Here is a 12,995-nt window from a genome sequence, read left to right as displayed (position 1 = left end):
TGGCATTCGCAAGTACAGAAAGTACGTGAGAGTGTTACCTACTCAGTGGTGGACGATCGGAGTTGAGGAGCTGTGCGGCGGCAGAAATCTTACCCGTTCCGAAAGGAGCTGTGTCACTGCTGGAAACTAGGAGCCGGTTGTGCGCATGCGTGTCTAAGGGGCGCTTTGTGTTTAAGAAAGCGACCGGGCCGCACTGCGCATGAGTCAGGAGTGCAGTGTCTCTGAGGTATGACTCTTCGGGGAGAACGAGTGCAACAGCTATGTCAAGGAGTCATTAGTCAGGGGCCAGATGTCGTGGACAACTATGATGGGATGTGAAACAGTTGACAAAACAGTTGAACAACAAAATGTGATGAGCAAACATGCTTATAACAGTGGTATATATTGGTGATTGCGCATATGACGGTCACAATAAGAGGGGTGACTGTTGTTTACAAGGTGGCATTAGTAAACAGCGATCCATTGATTTTATCATTTCTACATCTGGCATGTGCATATTTTGGTGATCACATAAGACAAAAAGGCATATATCATCAGTGATTCAATGTTGGCCTATTATATCTTCATGCTTATATTGATGTAGTTACAAGTGCTAGAGACAACTCAAGTTGACACAATACTGCAGGAATTCCCCTATTTGTTGACAAAGAGATTATATTCAATTGAAATGTTAAGGCCCTGTTTGACAGAGTCTAAACAATAAATCAATTTCTGCTCGAGTTTGCGCAGGGCAACGTCTCTATCGCATCCGTGAAAGGGATTTCCCACTGTTTGTAGTATTGCCCAGAAGATTACATTGTGGGTATGGTTTTTGGCTTTAAAATGTGCCACCAGGAGCTTGTCCTCTACTTGATTTCGCACACAAGAACGGTGTTCGCAAATGCATTGCCTTATTTCCCTTTTGGATTTACCTACATAGATGAGGTCACAGGGACATTTGATTATGTATACAGACCATTTGGTTTTACAGTTTGTAAAGGAATTCAGGGTCCAAAGGTGTCTTGGATATAGGAAGGCATTTTGCAGATGAAGGGCCTTAGAAAGTGGTCAATATAGTTGGATAAACCATCATCCGGTCATCCCAGCATTCTATCTGCTTCTGAAGATGCACAAAAACCAAGAAAACCCACCGGGAAGACCTATTGTGGCCGCATTGGATCAGTCCTCGAACCCTTATCCATCTATGTTGACCACTTTCTAAGGCCCTTCATCTGCAAAATGCCTTCCTATATCCAAGACACCACGGCCATGACAAAGAAGTTGGACACCATACAAGTGGAACAAGGAGATCTACTAGTAACCCTAGACGTGGAATCATTATACACAAGTATCCCACAAATGGAGTGTTTACAAGTCTTCAAAACCTATCTGGATGAAAGAACAAGAGTGGAACCACCTACAGCATTCCTTCTCGAATGCACTAGAATAGCCCTAATGGAGAACTACTTCATATGCAAACAAACGTTCTACCTACCAGCAGTGTCACGGAACCAGCATGGGGGCCACTTTTGCCCCAGATGTAGCGAATTTATTCATGGACGCTTTCGAAAATGATTCAATCTACAATGAACTCAACATCTTCAAAAACTCCATCGGGTGTTGGTTACGGTATATAGACGATGTATTCATGATCTGGAATGGGACTGAAGAAGATCTCTCTTTTCTACAATGGCTCAACTCACGGAACAATTGCATAAAATTCACCATAGATCACAGAAAAGACTGAATACCTTTTCAAGACCTAGAAATTTGCAAAAATCTGGACAACTCTCTAAGTACCACTCTATATCGGAAACCAACATCCAAAAACACCCTTCTAGAGGACTCAGTTTTCACCCTTTAGGCCTCAAGATGAACCTCCCTTACGGCCAATTTCTACGAATACGATGAAACTGCTCTACACTAAGCGAATGCGTTTCAAAAAGTAAAGAACTTGCCACCCGTCTGAAAGAAAGAGGTTATCTCAAACACATAGTCCGTCAACCCCGTAAGCGTGTTAAACACAATTCGAGAGTCCTGCCTCACACCAACAACAAGAGAACAACTGAATACCAAGATGACCTGCGTCACTACCTTTACTCCATTACGCAATTCCATCGAAAAAGTGGTCCTCAAACATAGGGACAAGCTCCAGACTGATTCCTTTAAACCAGAGCAACCCATATTTGCATTCAAACGCAGTCGCAATCTCAAAGACCACCTTGTACATGCGTATACTGAAGTGGACGCACCAAGCAACCAACAAACCACACTATGGCACCTTCCGCCAGTTAAAGGTCACTTCAAATTCAATTCCTTTACAAACTGTAAATCCAAATGGTCTGTATACATAATCAAATGTCCCTGTGACCTCATCTATGTAGGTAAATCCAAAAGGGAAAGAAGGCAACCCATTTCCGAACACCGTTCTTGTGTGCGAAATCAAGTAGAGGACAAACCCCTGGTGGCACATTTTAAAGCCAAAAACCATACCCACAATGATATCTTCTGGGCAATAATACAAACGGTGGGAAATCCCTTTCGCGGAGGCGATAGAGACCTTGCCCTGCGCAAACTCGAGCAGAAATGGATTTATCGTTTAAACTCTGTCAAACAGGGCCTCAACATTTCAATTGAATGGAATCTCTTTTTCAACAAATAGAGGAATTCCTGCAGTATTGTGTCAACTTGAGTGGTCTCCAGCACTTGTAACTACATCAACATAAGCATGAGGATATAATAGGCCAACATCGAATCACTGATGATATATACCTTTTTGTCTTATGTGATCACAAAAATATGCACGTGCCAGATGTAGAAATGTTAAAATCAATGAATCGCTGTTTACTTATGCCATCTTGTAAACAACACAGTCAACCCTCTTAATGTGACAGTCATATGCACAATCAGCAATATATACCACTATTATAAGCATGTTTGCTCATCACATTTCTTTTGTCAACTGTTTCACATCCCATCATAGTTGTCAACGACATCTGGCCCCTGGCTAATCACTCCTTGACATCGCTATTCCACTTGTTCTCTCCGGTGAGTCATACCTCAGAGACACTACTCTCCTGACTCATGCACAGTGCGGCCCGGTTGCTTTCTTAAACATATAAAGTGCCCCTTAGACACGCATGCGCACAACCGGCTCCTAGTTTCCAGCAGTGACACAGCTCCTTTCGGAACGGGTAAGATTTCTGCCACCGCACAGCTCCTCAGCTCCGATCATCCACCACTGAGTAGATAACACTCGCACGTACTTTCTGTACTTGCGAATGCCGTCTCGGACATTCTTCCACCGCAGCAACAATCATGCGGTCACACCCGATTGGGACACCTCACTTTTCCACACTTTCGAGGCTCCACATTTTTTAATTACTCTCTAGGTCACCGCACACACCAATAGTTCCTCGGTGTACATGACGATCAACAATGCGCCTCTTTTAACCGCTGCATTGTTTGAATCGCTGCCACAAAAAAATGAGTGTATAACCAACTGAGAAACACCTTATCGTAGCAGGTATTTAGAGACCTATGCCAGATTTAATTTAGCACAGTCTTTTTGCACTTTAAATCACTAAATTTTACCCCAGTGGTTTACACTACCTCCTGATTTATTTCTGTCCTACTCAGCTCCTAGCATCTGACTCTCACAGATCGCTTCCCAGCCACAATTAACAACTGGTAAATCAAAACCTCAGCCAAGGCATCTACTTACCTGAACATGGTAGGTTCAGCATTTTTGCAGCTTCCTCTCTCCATTCTTTGGCATCCCCTCTCCACTCTTAACTAACGCAGTCCCCTTTTCATAGTCTAGGTGGAAGCCCATCCAATCTAACATTTTTTTGCCACAATATACCGAACCAGAAACACCTACCTGTGTGTCGACAATGTTAACCTATTGTCATCTTAATCAATACATGAAATAAATTGTCACTCTGCCTACTAACCCACGAATGTGCATATTACAATGTGCTCAGTGATGCATATTCCTAGTGCTACGGCACTTTCTGTAAATATGCCTTTTTTGTTAGTGTAAATAAAACCTGTTCTTGACATTCCTGTATCTCAAGGTGTTTTGTCGTTGCGCTAGCAGCCACCTAGCTCCGCTGCATCGTTTTGGTGGCCCCATGTCACGCCTATGTCTAGGGTAGCCATTGACTCTCTCTCTTATTGTACTTCCTAACCCTCTAGAGTCAGGCCCCCTTACAAAGAGGGTTCCGCCCATTTGTCTTACACCCACAACTGAGGCTCCGGAACGGTGAGATCTGCAGAGCTGCACAGGAACAGGAGTCATCTGCTGCATCTTTTCTTCATTTTAAAGGTACTGTACAAAGTCTAAGAGTACTTACCTCTTGCTGTAGTGTTGCTTGCATCTTCTACTACACACAAGTCCAGCAGCTTGTGGCCCTACATTGATTCATATTTTTCTTCAAAGACTTCTGAACCATTGTGCAAGACTTTTCTACTTACCTTCAAAGAAGTGCTTCAGCCCATATAGACTCCTGCCTATTGACTTCGTCTTAGCCTGTTTTCACTGAATGACTCTTATTGGGGGATCTGAATATTTTTGCCTGCTTAAGAAATATTTGTGGTTTCTAGTTTGCTCTAATAAACATTTCCCTTTTTACTTGCTCTTAACTCATTCTGGATGCCAACAGTAATGCATTAATGTCAACAGCACCCTAGCAATTGAAATCACCTTTGGGTGTAGGTCTCTGCTGTATCCCATCCCAAATGGGTATTTACTGATTCTGAACTTAAGAGAGTGTGTAATTTTGAAATATATTTGTGTGGTGTTTTACAGTGCTCCCTTCTGAAGAAGGCTTACATTAACTGACTGGTAAATAAATTAATCATTGTTTTATCAAGAAACCCTGTGTGTAAGTGTCTACTTGAATAGTTGTCGTTGTGAACCACTGTGCAACTCCCCTACAGCTCACATTGACCCCTGTTGAGATAAGCCTGGCTACTCGTCCGCACGTCCAATCTGTGTAGTACAACCTTATACCAAAGATTGTGTTTCTATTGCCAGGAGGTCAAGGTTGTTCTAGTGTACCCAAAGTTTACTGCATACAATCTTGCTTAAGAGCCTGGCTGCTCAGTCACTCTAAGAACTTGTGTAGTACAGGCCTATACCAAAGGTTAGGTTACCTATTGCCAAGAGGACAAGGCTGGTGTAGTCTCGCACAGGGTTACTACATACAGTCTTGCCTAAAAACCCACTCTAGAGAGATCCTGGAAGAAACCGAAGGAGACAAGAATCCGGTCAAACTGCAGCAACTACGAGGAGATGGAGACCTGTACGAAGAAGGCCTGGCGTCCAGAGTCTGCTGCTAATGCTGCTAACTTGGTAGAGCGCTGTCTAGTTGGAGATCTCCAGCAGTCCTGCGAAGGAGCTGCAATCCTTGGAATGGAGGGGGAACATCCATGCTTGGCATCAGCTCAGAGTCCTACGAAGAGCCTTCGGAAGTGCCACTGGACAGCCCAGCGGCTGACCAGCTTTGAGTTTAGGCTACCGTGCTGCAGACGTCACGGTTCAGAGTAAACTCCTGGAACTTGGGGGATCCTTGGCTTGTGCAATTAGACATACCTCTGCAGATTTTCGTTGGCCTAGCATCAAGGAGACCCCAGATAGGAGGCAAAGTCTGATCACGGCAAGTGAATCCCTTGCGTCGCCGTGCATCTGTGGCCGTCGTCTGAAACTGCTTACCTGTGTCCAGTCCTCTCCTGAGATGTGCCCTGCATCAAGTTCTTTTGCATTTCCCAAATTGAAAACCTTTCACCAGCATTAGTCGCCGATCGGAGACGTGCTCGGACCTTTAGGATCAAGGGCTGAGGCTGACAGCGGGAATAACGACCTCGGAACATCGGCAGACCTGCCAAGTACTACGAAGAATCACAGTCCGGGGGTGGGAGGCGAGTTGTAACAATACTGACCTGAACCCTTAACTCGCTTGTGAAAGTTTTGATAACTTTTATAAACTTTTGAAATGGTTTGACTTTCCCATTGCTTGTTCGTGCAAGCATTCCAAACGTTTGGTACACGTTTGTTAGAACAACTTGTCCCTTACCTCTTGGAGCTGTTCATTGGCCCCCAAGACCCTACCTTTACTTTTTACATCCTCACAAAACTGTATGATACTTTGATGAACTTTTGGGCACAATGCCCCCATACATCTTAGCGATGGACATCTGAAGCTAGCATTGTAATTCTGTGGATCTGTAGTGCTTATACTAATACTCACCTTTCTTTATGGGGTTTGTATGTATTTTGCCCTACTCCAATGATTGTATATATGTATCTATTATTAGTGTTGTGTGATAGTATCACCTGTTAGTAGTCATTTTTCTCAGTGTTATATGGCCATAAATAAATAAGTATTTTTATAACTGATTGTCTAAGTGTAATCCCTAACTTTGACTGTGTGTACTCATTATGGGCCCCTTACAAGCTGACCACCTCTTGAGTCTTAGCCTAGACTTCTCACCTTGCTACCTTCAACTGGTTTGGCTACAGCTCCCAGAGTTGTCCCTGTCACAGTACTAGGTTTGCCTTCTATACACCTGTCCGTCAAGAGTATGGAGCATCAGTCCTAACAATGCAGAGTTAATTTTGAGCTGGGTCGTTTAGCGTTCCCGGTTTCCAATTTTAAATTGGTTAAAGCCCGGTCCTTGAACCAGTTCAAAGGAATGTTCCTGGTGTGTAGGAAACTCTGGCCTGTTTGTTGGATGCAGTCTCTCAGGGTAGCAGGCAGCGCCCTGTATCCCAAAGGTGTACCCTTTTTGTGGTAGCTGGTGAGAAACACACATGAATGAAGTGATGCGTTATTCTGACGCCTCTTCACTTTAAATGGAGGCAGTGTCCATCAATTCTTATTTTAAATATGTTCTCTTTTCTAGGCTAACCATGGCTGCGCTTGGGGAAAAACTTAATGATTATTGGAATGAAATGAAGCATAAGAGAAATTTTGAAAATCCTCAAATGCTGCTGGTTGAAGAGATACAGTAAGTGAGATGCTTTTGCAATTTCTTTTAGTATTTGAACTTTCATAGATCAGTGCTCGCTATCACAGCTCTTATGATCATCTTGTCATTTTATTCGATGGATTGGTGGTCTTAAAAAAATGTGCATCATTGAAAATAGGAATGTGCTCGCTTTAGCAATGCACACATGCAATACCACAGCCATTTATTTTTTGCTTCGTATAGGTCCCCATCTAGTTGTTCTGTAGTTTTTAAATTTGTTTTTCTTAAACTGCGTAAAGGATGTTGACAGGGGTGTTCCTGTGGCACTCACATTATGCTGTGTATGGGCACTGTGACGAATCCCCAGATGTCGTCACTTCTCCTCTAGGGAGGAGCTCCTTTTCATGAGGCCAGGGAGGTGAGTCTGCTACCAGATAGTCCTCCTGGAGGTGGTACTCAGAGGGTGGATCTAATGCAGAGGAAAGCCCCTATGGGACTAGTGACGACCTGGGGAGAACATGATATCCCCATTACCCACCTGACCCTAACCAACCTTCCTACCCCATCACATCAACACTAGTCCTAATGTTCCTAAATGTTTTTGTAGATCTGTCAGTATAGGAAGTACTAGGATGAGGAAGAGTGTATGCTCCACAAAAGAAGAGTATCCCATAGGAACTGAGATGAGGAAGAGGCGTGGATCGAATCTGAGCGGTCTAGACCACTTGGAACAAGTATGACCAACCCAATAATGAAAAGGAAAGGGACACTGACATGTTGTTTAGACCCTCCCGGGAGGATCCAAGAGCCTGGAGGAATCCGGCTTGGAGTCGAGAAGAGAACGCTGATTGGGACGCAAGAGCCGCTCAAGCGGTGTCCCTTTTCGGTCTGCAATTGGCAGACAAAGCAGAGAGCTGCTGAAAACAGTTGGAAGCAAGCCACCGAACTGCATGCATGTTTATAGAGCCTCCAGCTGCCCAGCCTCATTGCTGTGGAGCCGCCACAGCCAGCGAGGAACCCACGAGAGAGAATGTTGGGGTAGAAAAGCCCCAGCAACGAACCCAGAGGTACCACAGTTGTTGGGGGTAGCCCATGAACTGTGGTCTGGGACCCGCTGAGAAATCCAGAGACGGCCTTAAGTAAATGGAGCCTATATATTGAGATATATTCAGAGACCACCCTTAACCTGGTGAGTTCCTTCCCCACGACCCCCAATGAAGGTGCTACACATCATTTATGTAATTCCAACTAGCCCCATCTATGATTCATATAGAACCACATATATCTTTCCCCCTGTGCCATCAAGAAGCCAAGAATCAGGCCAGGGCACAGAAGAATATATATATTTATTGAAAACTCAGTGAATATTACCACCAAATGATCACGCACGCCACCTTCTCTGTGGCACAAAACAAAGCTTCAATACAAAACTCACTTTTCCTTTGAAATTTACTGTTGTCATGTCCATGGAACACATGCTAAATAAACGCTCCATCCTCTTGTCCCACAAACTGTTTGTCAAAATTAAATAATACTATGGCACATTACTAAAGCATGAGCATTCAAATTTCTTGATGCGGGTTTAGTTTTAAATCACATACACATTTTCAAAGCAATTTCTGGGGAGTTGGGACCTTTAGGAATTTAGTTTTTGGCCAAGGACACCCCTTTCCCATTAGGGAAGTCTGGGGTTGACGAGAAAAATAGGAATACCCAATTACCTTAAATGACTATACTTAAATGACAGTTGGGAAAGAGGACAGAGGTTTGTGAACTCCCCGGTGCTCCCCCCTGCTTCAATCTATATTGGAGTTAATTACATTAATAGGTATCGGGTAATATCATCCCCGCCAAAAATATCGCTGTACATATGGTCGTCGGGAACGGCCATAGGCGATATTTTTGGTGGGGATAATTTATGGGGTAAATGGATGGGGGGTTTGCGGTGGTGTCCCCCGCTCCCTTTTAAAATATATGGGTATTGCGGGGCTGTCCCCCGCAGGTTCCATGGGGTAATATTGCTGCAAAAATATGGCAACATTTTTGTACGGCGATATTTTTTGCAGCGATATTATCACATGGAACCCATTAATATTCAGTAAAATATGCTAAGGCTCTACTCAGTTTGCGTCCACCCACTATTAAGGGAAAATATTAAGGCAAGCAGATTCCCCAATCATTGTTTCATTTGGATTAAGCTACATACATTGGAAATCTCTGTTTATGGTGCTCAGGAAAGTCAGCAGGGTGCCTCTTACAGGGACATCATAATCCACCATTACTCAGGGGGTTTCTTCATGCTCAGACACTCTATTCAGCCTCTGTCCCCTCTCATGGTGTGGGTCCCAGCCAGCTTCATTGTTTCCCAATTGCTTTCTCCCAAGGCAAAGTTCATTCTTCTGTAATTCTTTAGGCCTTCACCCAGATCAAATTTAGGCAGTTATCTTCGAATTCACCCAGATGGTCTTTAGGCAAGTCACCTTGTAGATTTTTAAGCAGCTCCCTCTCCTGCTTGTACAGCATTTCCATTGGACATTTTACGGTCCACTGTTCCCCAAAGATGAAACCCTCTCTGTCAATAGGCCCTTGAAGTTCTATGATTGAAATGATACGAAGGATAGATCCACCCACTGCATGAAAACACATGTTTTACACATGTCATTTTCCACTGAAATATTCCTAAGTGACAACTTTCTTCATTTTACACATAAACATGATCATTTTTAGACTCCTACTCATGGCGTACTCATGAAAGCGATCCCCGCGTTGGCTGGATGTTGCATGTGCAAACGGTGACTTTTTTGTTTGTTGCCATTTACACAAAGTATAGTAGTTATGAATGTGACATTTTCTACCCAGATATCTAATTTAATAAGCCACCAGCTTTCCAACTTTCAGATTGAGAACATTTTCGGGGAAGCTAGAAACACATTCTAGGTTGTAACACGGTTTTCAACAATCTTATGAAATTTTCAGCATCAAAACGGGCTTGGGGTGAGCTTTAGAATGACATGTCCCAATTCTCTAAGTATCATGGTTCAAAAGTTAATGGTAAAAATGTAATTCCTAATTTAAATCTTTAAATATGTATTTCTGAGTTTCATTTCTCAATTTAAATGTCTGTGAGGTTTCACTTCTTGTCAGAGGCATCTGTCCCTGTCAGCGCTTCCCATTGTTGACTTAGCTTGAAATTACAATCATTAACCAATCCTGCCAGTCAGGGCTCAACTTTGCCCTCTGAACATCATGAGGCAGTTCTGTCATTTGTCATTGAAATCTTGACCACACCACATTTTGAATTTAAAAGTTTGTATTCTTAAGAATGGCACCCATCCAGATTCTGTTGTTGAACTAGTGACATAGCAAGTCAGCCATTAATTTCATCTGCTATGGTCTCAAAGTGATTTAACTTTCAGATAGAGAGCCGAGCAGATCTGTAATGGGGAAGATAACTTGAGTGTTCTGAATAGAAACTTAGTTGTTTATCTTGCCAATGAACGTAGTCCTCTTTCTGGAAATAGAAACTGACAGTCATGCCTCTAGAAACAAGCACTTGTGTTTCTGAAGGTTACGTTTCTTTGGGCGCCTCATTTTTTTAATGGGGCATACAAATTGAAACACTGCTGTCCATTTAGTCATTCGCAATGTGCATTTTCATTTCCTTCCTGCAATGTGGTTTTATTTTTTGTATAGTCCTTGTTTTAACAGCAGAAAACGCACAATCTGCATTCACTAGGCACCTTGGTAGTGTTACAGTTCGAGGCTGGCATTTCATTCTGCAAGTGTGCCTTTCCATAAGAAGAATGTATTTTGCATTAGAGGCCTAACCTGCCCTCTCTGTTCATTTTCCTGGGCTGAAAATATCCCACAAGCCCCACCCTGCCATTCGTGTCCAAAGAATGGGATTTTTTTTCTCCAGCTACCATTATCATGGTAGCACATCCTGCTATTTTTACTTCCCAAGAAAGTGGGCGCTCTGGCCTCCACCTCCTTGTTTTTGCATTCCCGGGTATGGTCATGTAACCCCTGCCTCTTTTGTTTTCTTGTTTTTTACCCCCACGAGTGCTGGGGACCTTTCCGGACTCCAAGATGTCCATTCCCCAGGCTGGAAGGGAAGGGTGATTAGTCGGTCTATTGATAGGAGTAAAAAGAGAGGTTAAGTATTTTGTTTAAAACTTATTTCCCCAGAAAATGTTACATCGAATTTGAACAACATTACATATGATTATGGAACAGCCTTGAATAGAATAATGAGAAATTAACACATTTTCAAGTCAATGACAAGACCATTTCTTTAAATATTTTTTTATGAGCGTTAAATTGCTCTCTGTATATTTATTTTAGTTTCCATCTGGGGATTTTCCTTATTACCTTTCATTCCTCAGCTCGAACTTCATTGGGCTCCTCAATCAGTCGTGAAAACTTGTCTGGGATGACAGCTTTTCAACTGATTGATATGGACGCATTTCTCTTCCATCTGTTCTCCTTTTGTGAGGCGGTTCTTATAGCCAACAGTTGATATTTTGTCTACAATTTCAAAGCTACCACGCCAAGATGGAAGACATTTTGGTTCCTTGGTCTGATTCCTCAGAAAATTGTACATGTAAACCAGGTCACCTACCTTGTACTCCTTTTTTTGTGGTCTTTAGAACATAGTATGTTTTCATGCCATCAGCCAAATTGCACTGGGCATAAGCAAAGGTGTGCTGGAGGTGCTTCCTTACATTTTCAATATACTCATGAGGGGTGGGTGTATAGATCAATGGCTGCTCTTGAGTTCTATAGAGCAGATACTGAGTTAACACCGTTTTACATCCGGTTATTAGCTCAAATGGCGATATTTTTGTTTGCAGAGATGGTGTAGACCTAATAGCCATCACGACAAGCGGTAATCGAATGTCCCAACTGGACCCAGAATCTGCCACAAACTTCTTAAAGATGTTCACAATTGTCTTGTTGTATCTCTCAACACCCACGCTCGAGGCCAGGCTGTAGGCAATGTGGAGTTTTCTTTTGGTCCAGCATGGGGTCTCGCCTGGATTCACATGTTCTAGAATATTCCCCATCGTCTGGCCAGGAATCCTCAGTAAAAGAAAAAAACAGTTTCACTTACAAACTGTATATGCCCTATAAACCAAACCCTGAGCTCTGGGTCATACTGCCCCCAGCCAATGGCTGCTCTCCCTAAGCCGCTCCTCTGGGAGCCATCTTCAGATTTTTACAGCACGTCTTAGTGTTGGGAGTCCTCGTGTTTTGCTCTTGGAGCTTTTCTGCAGTTTTGCGCTTTTTTGCTAGAAAAATCCTTTTTTTGTTTGATCGAGCCTGTGTGCTCCTCCATCTCTTCTTCGACTAACTGGGATCCGTTTGGTTAGGCAAGATTGTATGTAGTAACCCTGTGGGAGACTACACCAGCCTTGTCCTCAGGTAACCCAACCTTTGGTATAAGCCTGTACTGCACAAGTTGATAGAGTGGCTGAGCAGCCAGGCTTATCTCAAGATGGGTCAATATGAGCTGTAGGGTTGTAACATAGAGCTTCACAGTGACCAGTATTTAAATAACACTTGGACTCAAGGTTTCTTATTAAAATAATTATTTATTAATTTAACAGTTTTAAATAAGCATTCTTTAGAAAGGGTAAGATGTAACAATAAAAAACACTTCAAAAATACACTCCTTGATTTTCAGTTAATTAAGTAGATACCCTTTTGGGATGTTATACTCACACACACACTCTCTCTCTCACACACACACTCTCTCTCTCTCACACACTCTCTCTCTCTCTCTCTCTCACACACACACTCTCTCACACACACACACACTCTCACACACTCTCTCTCTCTCACACACACACACACTCCACCCTGAGGTGACTTCAATTGCTATGACACTAATTGTAATACTGAAGTTATGGCAAAAAGGAAAAGGTTAGGGAAGGAAACAATGGTTAACACGTTTCTATGAACAGGTAAGTACTTTACAATCACCCAATTAAATATAGATTAACCCTTTCCCAGCTATACAAGTAACTTATGTATGACTT

General features: G+C 42.9%; 1 protein-coding gene across 3 annotated transcripts in view; it reads left to right on the top strand.

The window, feature by feature from the left end:
• Nucleotides 1-12,995, top strand: part of MORC3 (MORC family CW-type zinc finger 3) — a 918,269-nt gene that overhangs the window by 540,642 nt on the left and 364,632 nt on the right. For all 3 annotated transcript variants that reach the window (XM_069636114.1, XM_069636116.1, XM_069636115.1), the window contains one exon: nt 6,889-6,993. In XM_069636114.1, coding sequence (XP_069492215.1) covers nt 6,889-6,993 — 105 coding nt within the window. The remainder of the gene's footprint in view (nt 1-6,888; nt 6,994-12,995) is intronic.

This window comes from Ambystoma mexicanum, chromosome 7p (assembly GCF_040938575.1).
Source record: "Ambystoma mexicanum isolate Mex_15411 chromosome 7p, UKY_AmexF1_1, whole genome shotgun sequence".
Classification (NCBI taxonomy): domain Eukaryota; kingdom Metazoa; phylum Chordata; class Amphibia; order Caudata; family Ambystomatidae; genus Ambystoma; species Ambystoma mexicanum.
This window is presented reverse-complemented; position numbering and strand designations above follow the sequence as displayed.